Source organism: Lissotriton vulgaris, chromosome 1_1 (assembly GCF_964263255.1).
Source record: "Lissotriton vulgaris chromosome 1_1, aLisVul1.2, whole genome shotgun sequence".
Taxonomy (NCBI): domain Eukaryota; kingdom Metazoa; phylum Chordata; class Amphibia; order Caudata; family Salamandridae; genus Lissotriton; species Lissotriton vulgaris.
Window position 1 is genome coordinate 1,759,585,446 of NC_141685.1, and position 21,671 is coordinate 1,759,607,116.

Consider the following 21,671-nt stretch of genomic DNA (forward strand, 5'->3'; position numbering starts at 1 on the left):
GTTTTTCCACATCCTCCGGTCCGGCGGTGGCTTCCGCCGGCCCGGAGGATGCGGAAAAACCGCAATCGTAATAGGCCCCATAGTTAGTGTCTCGTATGAAAAGCAGGGCACATTCGGAGTTTCTCTTTCGGAGGAAAATAAAAATGTGTTTTCATTTAAAGGTTTTAGACAAAAAAAACAGACAAAATTCGTGTCCAGACACCACCAGCTTGAAAAAATAGAAGTACCACTAAGGTCACAGCAGTCTAGCAATCACTTCAAACTATATTTAATAAGGAATGTATATCCCAGCGAGCTGGCCAACGCTCAAAACCGCTAATGTTTGTGACTGCCATGGAAAATGTAGGAACAGGATGTTCTGCTGCTCAAGCGATTTGTCTTTTAAAGTTGACAGTCTATTCTATATACAATTGTAGGCTGGGATCGTGTGGGTATGAAGTGAAACAATAGTGGGTGTAGGGAAACAAAGCAAAACGATGTTTGGCAACTTATATTTTTCAGCATGATGTACAGAAACATAAAAAAAATCAAGGAAAAAGAGGGAAATTGAGCTTGTGTCCTGAAAACATATGGAGAGTGAGTAAATATTAATTGTAATGTGAATAAAAGGCCTTTAGGAGCCATCAGCACTTCGAGCAAAGATTCATGGCAGCTGCGCTCTAAACACAACTTTATAGGCAAAACAGATGGTCTTTGCCAGTGTTTGTTCTGAAAGTTTTTGGTAATAGTGTGAGGTCTTCAAAGTGGCATTTCCCGCATGGCCTAAGATAATACACACATCCCTGAGGGGCAAAGGGTGCTCGAGATCCCCCTGGATGGATGGAGGTGCTGGCGGAGTCTTTTGGGGCTCAGATCATATCATACGCCGATGACACCCAGCTCCTTTTCACCTGCAGTAGGGGCGCTGAGTTCAATGGAGAAAGCATCCGCGGGTGCCTTGGGGCTGTTTTTAACTGGTTTAAGCGAAACAGCCTCAAGTGCAACCCTGACAAATCTGAGGTGCTTTCCTTCGGGTGTCAGGCTGACCTGTTGTGGCAGGAATGGTGGCCTGTGAATATGTTCCTTCCTTCGTCTTCCTCCTTGGTGGCCAAAAACCTTGGGGTCAAAATTGACAATGGCCTATCTTTGAAGTCCCAGATCTTGGGCCTGACTGGTACCTGCTACGGTCTCCTTAAAATGCTGCGCAAGTTTCTTCCTTTGCTCCCTCTAACGACGGTCCAGGCCTTAATCTGTTCCAGGCTGGATTACTCAAATGTATTATATTTGGGTCTTCCGGACTACCTATTACAACAACTTCAGGTGGTCCAAAATTCGGCGGCCAGGGCAATTTTCGGCCTGCCCCGCCAAGCTAGAGCCTCGGATTTGTTACTCTCCCTTCATTGGCTCCCTGTTAGGAAGCGGATCATCTTTAAGGCACTTACGCTGGCGCACAAGGCACTCCATGCAGTAGGAGCCGAGTACATCCAGAAACGCCTTACCTTCTACAAACCTACAAGATCCCTTAGACCGGAATCTCTTGGTTTGGCAGTTGTCCCTGCTATTAGGAAAGCTAGGGTAGGGGGACGCTCTTTCAAACATCTGGCTCCCAAGCTATGGAACACCCTCCCCCTGTCGCTCCGCTGTACCTCGAACCTTCTGGCCTTTAGAAAAGGTTTGAGAACATGGCTCTATGGTCAGTGATTGGTCTGTTTTTCCCTTCTGTATTTTTTCTTTTCCATTTTAGCTGTGGGTCAGAAAGCGCCGGGACACTCCTCGGAGTAGCCGAGCGCTATATAAGACACCCATAACATTAACATTAACATTATTTTATAAAACCTTTTGTCAAGAGCTTGCCCCTCTGCTGACATGGCTTTTTAATTCCTTTTTTGACTCCGGTTCCCTGACCGACTCGATGCTGGAGGCATCCATTTCTGTGAGTCTTAAGCCGCTTAAAGACCCTACGAACTGTGGGTCATATAGGCCCATCTCCCTTCTCAACATGGACGCCAAACTCTTTACAGGTATTTTAGCTGCACGACTAAACCCCATTATGCCGGGCTTGGTCGATCCAGACCAATCCGTATTTGTCCTGGCACGGCAATGCAGAGATAACACAGTATGCCTTCTCCATCCCACCGATATCATCCAACTATCGCAGAAGGAGGCCCTCTTCCTTTCCATTCACACGGTGAAGGTGCTCGACCGGGTTCACTGGCCATACCTGCTTGCCCCCATGCACCGGTTTGGATTCAGGGATAGTTTAATGCATGGACACGATGCATCTATAGCGCCCCCAGGGCCTCTGTTCAGGTCAAAAGGACGTCGTCCTCCATGTTTCAATAGCGCGGGGGACCCAACAGTGCTGCCCCCTCTCCCCGCTCCTTTCTGAGCTTTACATGGCCCCCAGGGCCTCTGTTCAGGTCAAAAGGACGTCGTCCTCCATGTTTCAATAGCGCTGGGGACCCAACAGTGCTGCCCCCTCTCCCCGCTCCTTTCTGCGCTTTACATGGAACCTATGGCACAGGGAGTCAGAGATAATCAGCGGGTCTCGAGTATCCGCCTTGGAGCGGACAACCACACAATTAGCTTATATGCAAATAATATCATCCTGTCTTTGACGGGCCCGATGACTTTGCTGCTGTTCTTGCTCAAGGAGTTGAGAGCATTTGGTGAGCTGTCAGTGTTGAAAGTCAATCTCCAAAAATCTCAGATCCTGAGCCTCATGGTCACCTCGCCACAGGTGGCTGCGTGGCAGGCCGGGTTCCCATTCAAGTGGGCGAAGGAGACTATACGTACCTAGGTATTTTGCTGGCTCCTCTGTAGGCAAGGACATTGGCAGCTAACTATGGCCCCCTTCTTGCTCAGACCAATTTGACGCTTTTGCTCATGGAGCTGACTAGGGTTGTCCAGGACCGGGCGCATTGCGGCAGTTAAAATGATGGTACTCCTGCGCATTCTTTTTATATTCCAGTCCATACCACTGATCCCGTCTCCTTCTGTTCTACACAACCTTCAAATTGCTGTCAACCAGATTATCTGGCATGGCAAGTAACTGCGCCTCTGCCAACAACAACTGACTCGCCCAAAAGCGGAGGGAGACCTAGCGCTCCCCCTGATCCTAATGTACTTTCAGGCTTCACAATTGCACTTCAATGTAGAGTGGAACCGCCCGCCCTCAGAGTTTCCTTCCTTAATGACGCAAATTATTGACAATTCCGATTTCCCCCAAGGATCAGCTCGGAGGTCTTTAACCGCTAGCGTTAACAGGGCTGCAAGTGCGTGGGCTCACTTTTGTACCCCCTGGGGGTTATCCCTTTCCATCAGCTGCAACAAGACTACTTGCTGCCACTGGCAGACTTGTCCCACTACGTGCAGCTGAAACACTGGGTGACCTCCCCAAGCTATCTGTCTGCATCCTCCCATCCCCTCAACATCTTTGAGAAATGGTTGGTGTGTACAGATGGAGATAAGCGTTGTATTTCTGAACTCTATTCTCTCCTCTGATGGGTGCTCTGCTCCCTAGAACAAGGGCCAAATACGCTGGAAAGAAGAACTAGGGCGCCTCCCTCTCCAACAAAGAATGGAGTGACATTTACTAAAAGGTACATCAAACAGAGCACAACATGTCCGGTGCAGAGTTCGCCTATGAAATTGCCTCAGCTGGTACGAAACACCTTCACATATAAAGGGGTGCTCCGAAAAAATGCTGGGGCGGGGGGCTGTGGCCAAACGGGCTTCCTCCTTCGGCATTGTCCTAAATTGGCCAGGTATTGGGACCAGGTCTTGAATCACACTGATCGAGCTTTTGACACGACTATACCCTGCTTCACTGCATACATGATCTTAGGGCTACCTAAACCTCTGACCTTTCCCTGGTGGTCGAATTGGAGAAGGCAAACAGCATTAGCATTTAATTCTGTGCAGTAGGGGACCGATGATGTCCCAGACCACGTAACGTGGCTGCACAGATAATGGGTTACCCTGGCGATGGCTGAAAACAGAGCGCTGTGTATCCGGAGCTATGGGCCCCTTTTATTAAGATCCTATAGGTAGAGTTCCGGGAAGTGACCTGCCCGAAGTACCTGCAGATATTGTGATTGCTCCCCAGAGATGACAATGAGGGCACCTAGACCTTTGCATGAGAGAGGGCCCCGATCCTGGCCCTCACTAAGTATACTTCTGCTGGATGTGTGGTGATGGAGCGAGATATTGAATGAAATTTCGTTCAAACTCGCAAAGTTAAACTTCCATAATAAATGTAACAGTACTAATAGCATGTGTTGAAATAATTAACCAACTTAGTTTAAAATTGCAGACATTACATAAGGGACTAATGTGCTTTTATGTTGCATTCGCAAGTGTGTGGAAAAATAATAAACTAACCTTGTCTTTTGTCTTTGTCAAGTATTAAATGCGGCTGTTTAATTAATGGCATGTGCTATATTATTTGTGTGCAACATGTTTTGTTGTGTCTTTTCTGTGGCAAAAGTTCATGGAGGATCCTTATGGCCTAAAAGAAGAAGGTTAATATAAATGCTACTATTTGTGCTTGGCTAGGTAACATAAATAACCTGGTTAATAATTAGAAGAGGGGTGGGTAACAGAAGGGATCTCAATTCTTTAATTAATTACTGTCTTGTGTTTGTTTAAATACTAGTTTCCGTGAGAGGCCTTTTGGGCCTGCAAAAAGATGGCGTTTTTGAAACCTGTCCAGAGAAGAGCCTTGCACACACGAGAAGTGGAAAGTTTTACCACGTTGACAATTTTGTCAGAAATTACTGTTGAATAAAGTCGTGCATAATGTGCTCATGAAGTTTATCCAAGGACAGAAAGCGGCAGGATTGCCAAGGCAAGGAAGTCGGGAACTGTAGCTCGAGAGAAATGATACATGCTCTAGGAAGCAAAATGACATGAAAGTAAAAGGACAATGGAGCTAAATAATTAGCTCGGACATGGTTTAGAAATGGTGATGACGCAAAATGAACTGACATAAGTCAGCCAATGGGAACTCTGATGGCAACGAAAAAGAACATTTTTGAGAAGATTAGCTAGCTAGAAAGGTATAAAAGTTGGCCCTACAGGCAGGAGGGGGCTCTTGCTTCCCGATTCCTGAATGATGTGCTGATGAACTTTTGGCGCACGTAAGGACAGCAGTCTTTATTAAATTCTTTTAGGTGACGAGAGTTTTAGACAGGGAAATAGAATTTAGGGATGGAAACTTTTATTTTGCTTTAATACATGCTGATTGATTTACCTTTTAAAATGTCTGACTAATGTGCCTTTCCTTGAATGATGCTTACAATTTGCTAATAAAAAAAATATTTTTGAATAAAAAATGTTCTTTTTTTGAATAAAATAAAGCTAAATAAATTAGATTTTTGAAATGACAAGCTGGTCTTGTTTATTCATGGTCTAGTTATCATTAGTTGATCCATTCACCTTAGTGACTTAATTAAATGTCATATGATCAAAAACCATGGTAGGAAATGATAATCTGCAGTTGTATTAAATTTGTAAATAGTTTTGTGAATAGTACTGATTAATTAGGTCACATGATTCAGTCGCTCAAAAATTGTCTTGTTAGTTTAAGGGCCTTGGTAGTGATTCATGAGTAATGGTGAGTATTGTGGAGATGGGTAGCGTTTATGAGACAGTTTTTCATTAGGAGCGCTGGATCAATTACTTGGTAGCAGAGGATGGTTACTATGGTAACTGACATGTTACATGATAATTACATAGGATACATGTCTAAAACATGTTAAGTTTGTTCAGTTGTTACATGTAGTCGAAAGGTTTTTTCCAGCAGTGTGAAAATTCCTGGTTTGCCGGCAAAAGTTAAAGTGTGACAAGTGAAGTTACACAGTGCATTTGTTCTGTTTCAAAATAGTGGTGCTGTCATATATCACTAGTGTTGTGGACGTACAGCACAAGTTTTGGAATTTTAGGTATGTTAGGTAGAATGTATAGTGAGGATTGTCTATGAAATCGTAGCTTTTGAGTATAGGGGCAACTGCCCTGTTTTAAAACTCACAGTGAAAAGAGTAGTAGAATTTATCCAAGCTTGAGTGAAGGGTAAGGAAGCGTTGCCTATTCTTACTAGCAAATGAGGATTTTTATTGGCGGGTTAAAGTCCTACCAAAAATTTCATGTATGAATGGTTAGGGATTCTTTCCATATGATTGTGTGTATTAGAAGGGTAGAACAAGGCTATTTGTTTTATCAATGAATTTAAATATTCTGTGAAAATAGCGTAGTCTATTTCACGCAAAGAATACTTGTATGATTGAGAAAGCTATCTCTTTATTTCAGCGAAACAGACAAATGGTTTATGTGAAGTTACTAACTGAATTCCATTGAAAAATGTGAAAAATATGGCGCTGTGAAAATATTTTGTAAGGGAGGGGTCAGTTCAAGGAGTGGAACGGAGACAGTGAAGCTGAAGCGGCAGCATACGTCATAGGGTTCACGCTGTGATTGGCTAGCATACGTCACAGTATTCGCGCACTGATTGGCTCATGTGACTAGGCAGGCTCGTACCTGATTGGCTCATTCTGAAATACAGTAATCCCATTAGCTGAACAGAGTAGTGACGTGACTTAACCTGATTGGCTTGTTGGTGAGTTTCGCGCACGGATTGGCTAGAGTAGCGGAATAACAAGAAAATATTTGCAATCTTTTTGAAGTAAGCGTATTTGTTTAAAAACATGAGTTTTTATTACATGTATGAGGAAAAGAAGCCTTCATGGTTTCAGAAATTAAAAAATATTTTCAAAAGTGATAAGAAAATTGAAACGCGAGGTGGAAAATTACTTCATAAGTACAAAACACCTGCAGCCTATATGGAAGGTGAATATGGTTATCATTCTTGCCTTTGGATGGAGAATTGGATGAAATGTACTAAAAATGATGGTGTACTGGCATGGCCGGAAGATGGGTCATTTAACATTAAGGTGTTGAAAAACTTGAGAGAAAAAATGATGTCTCTCGTACCAAAACCTAGACCTACACAATTTGAGGCTTTAGCTGAATGGGAAGATGAGATGTTTGAATTGGAACGTGAAAACAGAGGCGTAACAAGAGGCTCTAGATTAGACATTAATCGAGAAACACATGAGGATAGAATGCGTCGTTGGAGACGAGCAAATATGTGTGATGGTTTGTACCCAGCAAGATTTAGTGAAGAAACAGGTCAAAAGAATTCTGCAAAGACAAATAATATTGCTGAAGAAAATGAATTAGAAGGTCCAATTTTATAAGAGATTTACATTACAAAATCAAAACGACCGCCACCTTATCAACCAGTTTGTTTATGGTCTACCCCGAGAATTCCTCAAGGAACTTCTCCAAGTGCTCCTCCTAGAGAAATTAATGATGAGTCTCCACTTAGATTAAATCAGAATAATGCAAAAATTCCTGAAAGAGTAGAAACAAGAACTAATTCTAGTACATCTGGAGAAAGTAGAAATTATGCTGAAACTCCAGTTCAGAGAACTGAAATCCCAAGAAATGTAAAAAGAACAGAAAGACCTGATGATGTACCAGATATTTCAGAATACCTTCGATCAAAGGAAGAATTAATACAGCAGTTAACTAAAGGCATGGAAGCAGTAACGGTACCAGTAACAATTGGACCTGTTGTTCCAGTTTTTGATCAAAAAGAAATTAGACATTCAGCTCTGACTGTTCCATTAAATGCAGAAATGCAGAAAGTAGCTGAAATTTTTTATTCAGATTTATCAGAAATTCACTGAGAGAAAAAGATGCCAGACTTAACTTTTAATCAAAGTTATTCAAATGATCAAACTCCATCTGTTGCAGGATCTGATTCTGGAACTCCAGAAAAGAGCATAAATAAAATAGATTTAACGCAGACTTCACAGCCCCCAGAATTTTAACTACTTGATGTTCCTAAATTGAAGGCAGATTTAGAGGAATTGATTATAGGCACAATTGGACCTGACAGTTTAAAGTTATATCAGGATGATGAATTGTTGTTCATTTGCAAAAGCATTCAATGGAAAACAAAAATCAAATATGATCAGTTAGAAGAAATGGCTGCTGAATTAGAAATAGATTTGAGTAGACAGAAAAATTTGCAGAACCATTACAGAGTGGATTTCTCAGAAAAAGACTACTGCTGGTATTTAAACAATACAGTGATGAGCCATTTTATATACAGATTTGTATATGGCTTGAAACCTGAAATTGGTGAGATGATCAGATCAGGAATAGTTGGTTGGCAATCACTCACAGTTGATGACATCCTGAGAAAAGCAAAATACTGCAGTGATGAGTTAGATGCTGAACAAAAGAAGCTGAAAGAAAAAGCAATGTGGGCACAGGTAAAAGTAGCTGAACAACAAATTGCAACTTTCGAAAACAAAAATGTTAACCAGAATCAAGGGAAATTTAAAGGTAATTTTAATAAGCCAAAATTTTCAGGTAATATTGAAGAACTGAAGCAAAAACTCCCATGTTTTAATTGCGGCGAAATTGGACACTGGAAGCGTGAGTGTAAAAATCCGCCCAGAAATTTCAATAATACATCATTTAATCCACAGATGCAGAATGAGATAAATCAGCAGCAACTGCTACAGCGACAGTTAAATGAAATAAATCAGCAGCAACAGCTACAGCGACAGGTAGTGAATCAGCAGAGTCAGATTCCACAACCGCCACTTCCAAATTGTGTTAATGTGCAGAGATACAATTCAGAACCAGGATTCTGCGGAGGTGAACAGGTAAACAGATCGCCAAGAGTTAATGTGTCGAATGTTTCTCAACAATATTGGTTGAAAGAAAATGATGGAAGTGAGTCTGATGATTACTTATGACGGTGCCTGAGAGAGGAGGAGTGTGTGTGCTTGGAGCCACTCTTGAGGTAGATCAGTCTGGTCCATTTGTTAATGGTAAAGTGAATGATGTAGAAATCACTTTTCTAGTGGACACAGGGGCTACCCGTTCTACTGTTAGATCAGTGGAAATAGAAAACCCGCCAATCTCTGGTGACACCATCCAAGTAGTTGGCGTAGCTAATCAACAGATTAAAACAGATTTAACAGAACCAGTTAAAGTTGAAATTGGCAAATTTAAAGACAAACATAGATTTGTAGTCTGTGATAGCAGTCCTGTAAACTTGTTAGATACCATTACTCTTTTGAATCATTTGGCATTTGGCAGATGAGGGACATAAAGTGTCACCTGCAAAATTACAGTTTTGTAAACAGGAAGTAAAATATCTTGGTCACAGGATTGCAAAAGGAATTAGACAAGTGACAATTGAAAGCATAAAAATGATCCAAGCAATGCAACCTCCAAAAACACAGACAGGTTAGAATGTTTCTAGGAATGGTAGGTTATTGTCGTCAATGGATTAGTGGATTTTCAGTAATTGCAAAACCATTACAGAGGCTGACAAAAGCAGACATAAAAGACCCGATTACCCTAACAGAAACTGAGTTAGAGGCTTTTGAGCAGTTAAAAAGAAGTTTGTGTGAAGCTCCAGCTTTGGGAGTGCCGGATTATGAAAAGGAATTTGAACTGTATTGCAGTGAAAGGGAAGGATGTGCATTATCAGTTTTGATTAAGAGACATGGAAAACTGAGACAGCCTATAGCTTATTTCTCAGCAGTTCTTGACCCTGTTGCAAAAGCATTACCAGGTTGCTTAAAAGCAGTGGCTGCAGCAAGTGTGAGTCTGGAACAAAGTGAAGGGATTATAATGGGGTTTCCTGTAAAAGTTTATGTTCCCCATTCAGTTGAGATTCTTCTTACCAGAAGCAAGACTCAACATTTGACAAGTAACAGATTGACAAAATATGAAAAAGTTATTCTGGGATCAGATAACCTGTCTATTGCGATATGTGTGAATTTAAATCCTTCCACATTGTTGCCTGATGGTACTGTGACAGAAATCAGAAATGAGAATGACATTGACCATGAATGCCTGGATTTTATAGAATGTTGCACTAAACCTAGACAAGACGTAAAAGATGTTCCGTTGCCTGAGTCTGATTTTGTTTACTTTGTTGATGGCTCATGCTTGAGAACCGATCAAGGTGTTCTGAATGCAGCATATTCTGTCTGTACAGTTGCAGATGTGGTTGAAGCCTCTTGTCTTAAAGGAATTCGTTCAGCTCAAATAGCAGAATTGATTGCTTTGATTCGTGCATGTGAAAAAGCAACCAGATTGAAAATTACCATAGTGACTGATAGTCAGTATGGGTATGGCGTAATCCATGACTATGGCCAGCTCTGGTCTCAAAGAGGTTATTTTACTTCTGCGGGAACACCTATCAGAAATGCAAAATTGAATAAAAGGCTGATCGATGGCATTCAGTTGCCAGAGAAAATTGCTGTACAGCACACCAAAAGGGAAATGCATATGCTGATGAAATCGCAAAGTTCTGCGCGAAAAACAATATGTCCATTAATCGGGAGAAAAACAATGAACATGTTTTGAACTCACTTATGCTAACATCTGTAGCTGAGACATGGCAAGGTATGAAAGATTTACAAGACGAGGCAGATGATGAGGAAAAAGACTCAAGGTTAAAGGCAGGTTGCAGACAGCGAGAAGAAGATGACATTTGGGTTTACAAAGATGACAGACCAGTAATGCCAAACTGCATGATTGCTGACATGGCCCGAATGTATCATGGTCCAGGACATTTATTCAGGGATTCTATGATTAGGTTGTTCAGACAAACATGGTATAATCAAAAATTCAGGATAATTGCAGAGTCCTTTTGCCAGAGATGCTTAATCTGTCAGCAGATCAATCCAAACAAGAAGACAGCTGTAAGCTTGGGAACCATAGGACGGGAGGGTGGTCCTTTTACCAGGTTGCAAATGGATTTCATTGATATGCCTCCACATAACAGATTGAGATATGTCTTAGTGATAATCTGTCTGTGTTCAATATGGGTGGAAGCGTTCCCAACTCGTCACAATGATTCAGTTACTGTGGCAAAATTGCTTTTGAGAGAGATCCTACCTAGGTATGGTTTTACAGTGACGGTCGAAACTGATCGTGGCACACATTTTGAAAACAGATTGTTAAAGATGATTTGTGAAGCACTCGGTATAAAACAAAAATTTCACTGTGCTTACAGACCAGAAGCATCAGGTGTTGTTGAGCAAGTCAATGGTACAATCAAGAATAGGCTTGCGAAAATGTGCTTGGCTACAGGAATGAAGTGGACTGATGCACTTCCACTTGTCTTTATGTCTTTGAGAAGTACTCCAGATAGAAAACAGGTCTAAGTCCACATGAGATTCTCATGGGCAGAGTAATGAGACAAGCATTTGTTCCAGTAGATAAAGTGCTTAGTATAAATGACAGTGCAATTATGGATTACAGTAAAAATTTGTCTGACGTAGTGACTTCTGTGTTCCATCAGGTAGGAACTGAAGTGCTTACAAACGAAAAAGAACAGGCTCATGATCTTTTGCCAGGAGATTGGGTGAGGACAAAGGTTCATCGAAGAAGAAATTGTCTAGTACCAAGGTGGCAGAAAGCAAGACAGGTGTTTCTTGTCACAACAAATGGAGTAAAGTGTAGAGGTCTGAAAAGGTGGATTCATGCAAGTCATACCATTCGAGTACCTCCACCTGAGAATCCTGACGAAGAAGGTGATACAACAACTGATTCCGATTCTGAAGAAGAACCTGAAAGAAATCCAGATCCTGAAGATCGACAAGAAAGTCGACATCTGGAAGATTCAAATGCGAATGAGGCATTGAATGAAAAAGATCTAGAAATTGTGGTAGTAGACTCAGAAAATTATGAAGATCTGCAAGAAAAAGAAGCAGAAAAAGAGTCTGATCAAGAAGAGAATCTATATCAGGAGAGTATTGAAAAGAGGATTGAAAGCTCTGAAAGAAGGAACGAAAATTCTGAAGCTGGTGGATTGGAAGAAATTCAAGAAGAAGAAGACGACGAATTACCAAGTACCAGCTATAAGGATGATGTTCCTAACAGAGTGAAGCTGCCGAGTAAAGAAGTGCCTGAATCTAAAAGCAGATACCACAGAGAGCGAATCAGATGAGCGGGATGATGAAACCAATGTGAGAAAATTAAGAAAAAGAGCCTGGAGAGTTGAGTGTAATCAAACTGAGCCAAAGAAAAAACTCTCAGGAAAAGGAGATAATTGGCCAAATGAAAATGAGGGCCTGAAATTCAAATTAGTGAATAAAACAAAAGAACAGGTTGATGAAATCTCAAGTCAGAAAAGTGATTTAGAAAAGAAAAATCAAACAGGAAAGAAAATAGAAGTGATTAGCAGTAGAGCAAATAGAGTGTTAAAACCTAATCAGAAGTATAAGTCACCTGAGTGGACGTACATAATAATTCCACCAGTGGTGGAAGTGAGCAGTAGTAGTCAGGAAGATATAGATGACACAAGTGACTGATTGAATTTGTTTTCATTTAAGTTTTAAAGTTGTAGGGTGACATAAGGTCGAAGAAAATGTGTTAGGTGACACAAGGTCGAAGAAATTGTGTTAGCTGGAAAAACGCATTGATGTAAGACGTAAGGTCGAAGAAAAGCTGTTAGAGGATTCTTTATTTAAAAAAAAAAAAGTAAATAAGGGGGGTATATTTAGTGATTTTTAAATATTTGTTTTTGTTTTTTCTGAAAGGCTCTTGTTTCAAGTAAAAGATGCCTAATTTTAACAATAACTCGAGATGCTTTATTCTAAGAAGATGTTGCAAAATGTCTTCTATTTGTGTGATTTTAATAATTTTGGTTTGGTTAATTTTAGCTGTCATTTTCCCTTTTGGAATTGACAAGGAAATGTACAAAGCTAATATGACTAGTAAAGTTGAGTCTAAACAAGTTATTCATGATGTAGTGGGTAAGACTAATAGAGTCATTGAGCACAAACCAGAGATCCACCACGATAGATCTGATGGTGATTTTTTTAGTAATACCTTTTCTAGACTTTTATCTGAATACGTTAAGGTGATGAATGTGAAAGACTGCTACATCTGTGTGAAACTTCCTGCTTCTGTTTTGGAAGGGGTGACATATATTATGCTTCCCCTCACTTATGGCATTACTTGTAGTGTAATAGCTAGTTTGTTTTATAAAACTGGACGCCTGGAGTATTATTACTCTGATTACGATGACATTTTTGCAAATTTAAAGATTGACAATAGCTTAAATAAACTAAAACATGCTAAACAGATGAGGGGATTTTTCATAGTGACTAATGAACTTACTTACGAATACGCTTTTAGAAACAATTTAACATGTAAATTGAGAATAGAAGAAAAGTCTCTTTTAAACATGGTTGAGGAGAGAAGAGCGATTTATAAAAGAAACGAGATGCTGAAACAAACCAAATCTAAGTTTTGGCAGAGTGAGGATGAAAAGCTTAATGGCAGAAATGAAAATGTAGCTATACACATAGATAAACCTGTAAGTGGAAAACTGTGCATAATGAGAGATGAGACTCAATTCGATAATTACTTTGTGGGAGCTAGTCAATGTGAAGATACCTATCGTATCTTAAGAGGGTGGGGATTTAAAGAAGGAAAAGATCCAATTTTTCCTGGAATTTATTTTGTTTGTGGAATAAAGCTTACTCCACTGTATGTATTGTAAATGTATTGGCATTTATATAGCGCACTACTTACCCGTAGGGTCCCAAGGCGCTTCGACTGCTGCGAAACCCTTCCTGGCTTCCCTGAGAGATGGTCCCTTAATGGGTATCTCCAGGGTGAGACCAGGCATCCCCGGCGGTCTGGTGGGGCCGTTAGTGAAGATGAGGCAAGCTAATGCCCAGAGTTGCCGAGTGTGATCGCTGATCAGAGTGGGCACCGAGGCGAGAGAATTATCGAGTCCGCTGACCCTGGTCCAGAAACCTGCCGCGCCGGGAATCGAACCCTGGTCCCGGGCCGTCCTCTGCTCTCGGGTCTGCCGCCTCTAACCAGTGAGCCACACTATGGGACATGCTATATTGGTTTAGTTTTTCCAAAGATTTTTCACATAGATAGAAATTCAGAAGGTTGATTTGGAATTGGCAAACACCTAAATAGGTACAAGAGGGAACGTTTTTCAGAAATACTAGGAGATATATTTGGTGCAATTATACCTATGGTGGGAATAACCCTGAATGCAAATAAAATCAGAAAAGTGTCTACAATTGTGGACAGACTATCAACAGATACTGCAAGTGGTTTTCAATTAGTTGATACTGAGATCATTGCTATGCGCTCAATGGTTATGCAGAACCGTCTTGCTCTAGACATCCTGCTAGCAAGAGAGGGAGGAGTTTGTGGAATGTTACATGTCCAGCATTGCTGCACATATATTCCAGATAAGAGCCAGAACATAGAGCTGTTTATCAGAAATATTACAGAATTACACTCAGAGATAGACCCTCTTAGAAGAAGATAACTTTTCAGATTGTTTGAGCAAAAGATTTGCAGCAATCAGAAATTGGTTTCATGAGATTGGTAGTTCAATCATTGGTAAAATACTTTATCCTGTAATAGTTATAGTTATAGTGACACTTTTGCTAAACATTAGTTGCATGATACACAAGAGAAAGAAATATGTGAGGGAAAAGAAAAGAATTTATAAGCTCAGAGAAGAACGAGAGAAGGAAATAGAACTGGAAGAGTTACGTAGAGATCAATATGAGAGTTACAGACAGACTGCTGAATCAAAGGTTTAGAAATACTAATACAGTGAATGTTCAAAACATGGTCAATATAGATAACATTTTTGGGTGTAGTTTGGTGATTATGAAATCACCAGATGAGATAGTTAATGGAGCGAGATAAAGAATGAAATTTTGTTCAAACTCGCAAAGTTAAACTCCCATAATAAATGTAACAGTACTAATAGCATGTGTTGAAATAATTAACTCACTTAGTTTAAAATTGCAGGCATTACATAAGGGACTAATGTGCTTTTATGTTGCATTCACAAGTGTGTGGAAAAATAATAAACTAACCTTGTCTATTGTCTTTGTCAAGTATTAAATGCGGCTGTTTAATTAATGGCATGTGCTATATTATTTGTGTGCAACATGTTTTGTTGTATCTTTTCTGTGGCAAAAGTTCATGGAGGATCCTTATGGCCTAAAAGAAGAAGGTTAATATAAATGCTGCTATTTGTGCTTTGGCTACGTAACATAAATAGCCTGGTTAATAATTAGAAGAGGGGTGGGTAACAGAATGGATCTCAATTCTTTAATTAATTACTGTCTTGTGTTTGTTTAAATACTAGTTTCCGTGAGAGGCCTTTTGGGCCTGCAAAAAGACGGCGTTTTTGAAACCTGTCCAGAGAAAAGCCTTGCACACACGAGAAGTGGAAAGTTTTACCACGTTGACAATTTTGTCAGAAATTACTGTTGAATAAAGTCGTGCATAATGTGCTCATGAAGTTTATCCAAGGCAAGGAAGTCGTGAACTGTAGCTCAAGAGAAATGATACATTCTCTAGGAAGCAAAATGACACAAAAGTAAAAGGACAATGGAGCTAAAGAATGAGCTTGGACATGGTTTGGAAATGGTGATGACGCAAAACGAACTGACATAAGTCAGCCAATGGGAACACTGATGGCAACGAAAAAGAACATTTTTGAGAAGATTAGCTAGTTAGAAAGGTATAAAAATTGGCCCTACAGGCAGGAGGGGGCTCTTGCTTCCCGATTCCTGAACGATGTGCTGATGGACTTTGGCGCACATATGGACAGCAGTCTTTATTAAATTCTTTTAGGTGACGAGAGTTTTAGACAGGGAAAAAGAATTTAGGGATGGAAACTTTTATTTTGCTTTAATACATGCTGATTGATTTACCTTTTAAAATGTCGGACTAATGTGCCTTTCCTTGAATGATGCTTACACTTTGCTAATAAAATAATGATTTTTGAATAAAAAATGCTCTTTCTTTGAATAAAATAAAGCTAAATAAATTAGATTTTTGAAATGACAAGCTGGTCTTGTTTATTCATGGTCTAGTTACCATTAGTTGATCCATTCACCTTAGTGACTTAATTAAATGTCATATGATCAAAACCCATGGTAGGAAATGATAATCTGCAGCTGTATATAAATGTGTAAATAGTTTTGTGAATAGTACTGATTAATTAGGTCACATGATTCAGTCGCTCAAAAATTGTCTCGTTAGTTTATGGGCCTTGGTAGTGATTCATGATTACTGGTGAGTATTGTGGAGATGGGTAGTGTTTATAAGACAGTTTTTCATTATGAGCGCTGGATCAGTGGCACTGGGTGTTATGGTGCGGAGGTGTTGGGGCGGGGGAGGGGTTAGATGGGTTCTTTTATTTTGCTGGACTCTTTTGCTCTTTCTCGTTTCCTTGAGTCTCTTTAAAAAACTGAGTAAGTAGAGCGCTGCCTGCCTTCGGGTTGTTGGCTCAGAGCTATGCATCATGCTCCACAACTTGCTATTGCTGCCGCTCGCTGGTTGTAGGCAGAAAGCTGTGTTATTGACATGCAGGTCTTAATAAAAAGAATGGTTCCATAAAATGTGACTGAGTACACCAGAACAGAGGTTGATGAACTGCTGGTCAGAGTGCCAAACAGAAATATATTTTTATTAAAAATGACACCAAAAGTTGTCCCCAAACTCACTTTGCCTCACCAGCGCAATAACACCAGAGACTTCACACAATAAATGGAAGTGTAAGGACAGATGTTGGCAGGGGTACAGTCAGGGCCAGCCTTTAGCATGGGTGGGCTGGGCCCAAGCCCAGGACGCCAATTTTCTGAGTAGCACAAGGAAGCAGCTAAGCTATCTGTGATTTAGGTGAGTGGGGGAGGTCCGGGAATGCTTGTGTTCAGGGGCCAGTCCGTGCTCATCCATGTACTGACCAGAGAACACAAAAGGGAGCTCCTGATGCCTCATTTAATTTACTACCATCAGCAAGGGTACCAAATTTCTTTTCCCCCACGCCCAGGGCGCTATCTTATCAAAGGCAGACTCTAGGTACAGTATACTACAACAGCGAAGTTGAAGGAACTCAAAATATACTCTTGATTTGCCATTTGCAGTCTTTTAAGAACTGTAGCAAGTGTTACTGCAAAAGCAGTTGTGCTGGGCTTTAGATTATGCACAAAGACCCTACTATATATTATGAAGGGTATTGCGCAGAACTGCCAACTTTGCCCTTCCCGCCAACAGTCATTCAGGTACTATTGAAAATCATAGGACGCTTACCAAAAAAATATCTCTGGTCTTCAAAGTATTTGTTTCCATACTTGTCAACTCCGACCAGTGCCCCAGTCTTCAGATCGTTGACCCTGCAAGAAAATGCATCACATTAGAGATTTCATCTGGCACGCGCCTGGCCAAGTTCTTTCCTCCTTCATTCTCTCCAACCGTAGTTCTTACACTTTTGAGTGCTGTGGGACCCTCTGAATCATTATTGGAATCCGGGGACCACCGCTGACTCAATATAGAAAGCCGGGGACACCCTGCCTAGGCAATTTCTATTATTTAAACCTCCAAACAAGACACACAATTACAAAAACAATATGCACCAAACAAATGTCCAAATATTGGACTATTTAGTTAAATTCACAATGAAATTTGGAAATGTTTTCAGTTTTTCTTCTGTATTTAAAACAGTTGTGGACCCCATGAAAAGGACTCGCGGTCCCCCAGGAGTCCCCAGACCACAGGTTAAGACCCACTTCTCTAAAGCATTCAATCCAATATTCACCGTTTTCAAACAGGAATTTAGCCACAAAAGAGGCTTCGTAAGTTTATAACGCAAATTTGTACATGACCAAAGGTGGAAGATTTCTAAAAGCAGTATTCTAAAAACATCTCCTGTCCACCAGCCAAATATCTTTGTTGACCCAAACAGAAGTGCATTGCAGGTGTAACAAACGCCGCACGGTTGTTACTAGGATAATGCTCATCCCTTCAATTCCTCATACTCTCCAAATGTCTGTTTCGAAGAGGCACTCCAATCATATTAGGCCACCGTAGTGAACATATTGAATACAAATTATATTTACTGGGTCCAGTTGCAGAGTATTTGTTTTGGCCTGTCTCTCCGTCCATTTGGCTGACAGAAAGGTGGGGCATGTGAGTTTGGGTGCGGATTTTAATTGTGTGGCTGACGTGGTACTCGACTGCTCCCACCCCCCCCTGTCAGGGGCACAGGCCCATCGAACAGTAGCAGGTTTGCAGGAGTGGATTGCTCACTGGGAATTGCATGACATTTGGAGACTTCAGCACACAGGGAACAAGGAATACTGCTTTTACTCCCCCCAATCACCAACTTCACACGAGTTGGGCCTACATACTTGAGGTGATGAAGAGATTAGGGTTGGGAGTGGGATGGGTGAGACTTATATACTCGTCCCACGGCACGGGTTAAGACGATCAAGAATATCTCCCCGCAGTACATGATAACACGCAGCACCCGCCAAGGATGCCCCCTATTCCAGTTTCTATTCATGCTGGTGATAGAGCCCTTAACTGCGCTCTTCCGTCAGGGTGGGGACGGACTGGGACTGACAGCAGATCCCATATTATCTCATTATATGCAGACGACCTTTTGATTTACTTGGGTAATGCTGAGAGAGGAGCGGAGACAGCTTTCAGACTCCTCAACGCTTTCGAGATTCTGTCAGGTTTACGGGTCTATAGGCGTAATCCGTACCTGTTTCCTGTGGCTGGTCCCTTGCCTAGACCTCAAGAGCTCTCTGTCGACCTCAACTGGGTTTCTGACACATTCAAATACTTGAGTATTAGAGTCTTCCACTCACTGGATGATTTGAAAGAGGGTAACCTGGATAGAGCAATCCGATCCAAGGCTTGGTTTTGCCCATTAGGTGCTTTGGTGTGTGACCTTATCTGGGGAGATGGGAGACGGAAAGTGCCACAACGAATCCTAGGGCGCCCGATGAGGGAGGGGATACTGGGGGTGCCAGAATTTGGTTTTCACCAGTTGGCAGCACAGCTGCAGTGGGTGGCTCAATGGTTGGAGAGAGTAAACCAGGAGGTGACCTTCCTCATGGATCCATACCAGCGCACACGCCTCCTTCTGACAAAGCTCCTGAATCAGGCAACTAGGGACTCTTACAACACAACGCTGCAGACTACAGCTTTGCATTGCTGGAGAAGTAGTAGGACTAACCTATCGGATGCCCCGAGATAGTCTACGGAACTACCGGTGTTGAGCCTGCCTTACGAGAAGCCGCAGTCGATTCTTGTGGCCGAGCAGTTGACAGCCTGGACGGAGGCCGGAATTGAAGCGTTAGGAGGCTGTTATCAGGACAAAACCTTACTCCCTCTTGAAGAGCTGGTTGATGGGTCCGAACTTCCACCAGGGGAGTTCCTCACTTACGTGGTGCTGGTGCGGACGTTTGGGCGGTTGTGGGGTACGACCAGGGAAGAACCATAAACTCATGTGGTGCTACACTCTCTGATCACACTGGGAACAACGGGCCACCAAATAAAATGATTTTACGCATCGCTACTTGAGGCTTCCTTGACCCCACTGTTGCAGCTGAGGGGCAAATGGGAGAGGCTCCTAGATAGAGAATTTACTGAGGGGCAAATGGGAGAGGCTCCTAGATAGAGAATTTACTGATGCGGAGTGGAGAAGAGTGTGGGAATCCCCCAAGAAAATCTCTTGTAATTCTTGACTAAATTATATCCAATTTAACTTCATACATAGGTTGTCATACAGGACTCCTCATCGTCTTTTAGCAGCCTTTGGGAGGAGGAGGGGGGGGGATAGCTGAGAGGCTGCCTGAGATGTGGCCATTTAGATGCAGACTTACTGCTTATGACCTGTAGCTGTAAAAAACTACACATCTTTTGGCAGGCAGTGCTGTCCAAGATTAATGCTGCACTGGGGAGTGCGCTCTACGTAGCAGAGGTTTGCCTGCTTGGATTATGCCCTCGCCCACCGAAACGTAAGGAGGTAAATAGGTTCATGGATCTGGCCTTGGTCAGGAGACTAATATCGGTGACGTCGAAGCTGACCTTAGGGCAGCAGATTAATAACTGGACTCAATAAGTGCCCAAACTAGCTGGGTCCGAGGGTCGAGCACTACACAGAGAAGAATTAAAGGGCTTGCGCCAGCATACGATTGCAGACCTCGATGCCTTATTTGTTTGGGAACACCTGAGATATTCTAATAGTACGGATGAAGCTAGGAGTCCCCCATGAACTGAACTTGATCTAAACTATCCCACAATGTTTACCACCCACAACACGCCTCTCGAACTCCTTTTGATCCTCCGAACCTGCGCTAGTTGAATTTATGGTTTAGGTACCGTTAGGTTTCAATATGGTATATTTGCCATATATGATTACTATATGGCAGTACATCATTTCCTACCTGACCCCAATGACGCCGAAGAGAGGACGACACACTACTTTGCATAGAGAAACTTCATTGTGGACACACATCCTGACATAGCTACTGATACTACCGAATTAAGTGGGAAGGAGTTACTATACCCCACATAGATCTCTTGTATACACCCATTGGTAGAGGATTGCATGCATTAATACTGTCAGATTATGTCCTCACAAACTATACCTCAAGTGTCGATAAGACGTGACAATAAACTAAAGTTACTCATTCTATAATGTAATGTATGTTCATAAAATGGCAATAACAATATGTTCAACAACAAAAAACGTATTAAAGCAGATCAGCCTAGTCATACTACCTTCAAGCAAGCCAACCCATGACAGCAACCTGTGAGCTTCTCCAGTAGCATGAGTTTACCAGTATTGCTCACTGCTCCAAAGATAGGATGAAAGGATTATGTTTAACTCGGCCAAAGAGGTAACGGAGTAGAAACTAGTGATGTTTTGGAATGTCAGGGACAGAGCCTCTATGACCAGGAACTAGGGGTCTAGCTCAAGTCTTCAGATTTCAAGCCCTACGCAAAGGTATCAGCCATAGACCTCATGTATGATCAATTGCTTCAATGATGCTGTCCTTCTGCAGCACAAAATGGGAAGAAACACCATTAACTGACTGCTATCCAACCAGCATAATTCGCCGACCAGGCAGCAAAAGGGTCACCTTTTGTTACAAGTTTCTGGTGAACATCCCGCTCCCTTAGGCTACACTCAGCAGTTCAAGAGGTAAGGTTTTGATGGAAGGACAGGTCTCTAACCTCTGGCCTTGGAAGAAACCAAGACACACCCATAACTTTCCCTGGGATTCTTAATTGTCCTCAGCAGTGCAGCTGGTGGGCTTCTCTCTTTCAGAGGGAAGGCGTTCTCTCCAGCCCCATCAGTGGACCCAGACTACCACCGACATGTGGGATTTCTCAGTGTTCAGAAATCCTGTACGTTTTAGGTTTCTCAGCCACCTCTATCAAACCTGGGTTGGCGCTAGTCTGGATCACAAAAACCTATGCAAAAGGTCATGGGGCTCCTTGTTTCAGAAGTGACAGAGCCAGCAACTCCCATAAAAGGGGGGAAATAAAGACCTATTTCGTCAGCTATTTTCTTTTGAGGAAAAAGCAGAAAACTAAGCAAAATTCATGATTTGGGGCTAAAGGTACTCTCATTGGCTCGGGTCCTGGAGGCCATCCACAGCAATGACTAGATGTGCTTTGGGGACCAGCAAGAAACTTTCATTCATGTACTTGTTGTACAGAACCCTGTAAGTACATCAAATTCACAGTGGGAAACCAACACTACCAAAACAGGACATTGGGGACTGGTCTCA

At 41.8% G+C, this 21,671-nt stretch overlaps 1 protein-coding gene across 1 annotated transcript in view; it reads right to left on the reverse strand.

The window, feature by feature from the left end:
* The window catches only part of NDUFA12 (NADH:ubiquinone oxidoreductase subunit A12), a 200,708-nt gene that overhangs the window by 101,348 nt on the left and 77,689 nt on the right, over positions 1-21,671 (reverse strand). Inside the window, exon 2 of the mRNA XM_086937950.1 lies at positions 17,173-17,255. Within this exon, the coding sequence (XP_086794076.1) occupies positions 17,173-17,255 (83 nt within the window). The remainder of the gene's footprint in view (positions 1-17,172; positions 17,256-21,671) is intronic.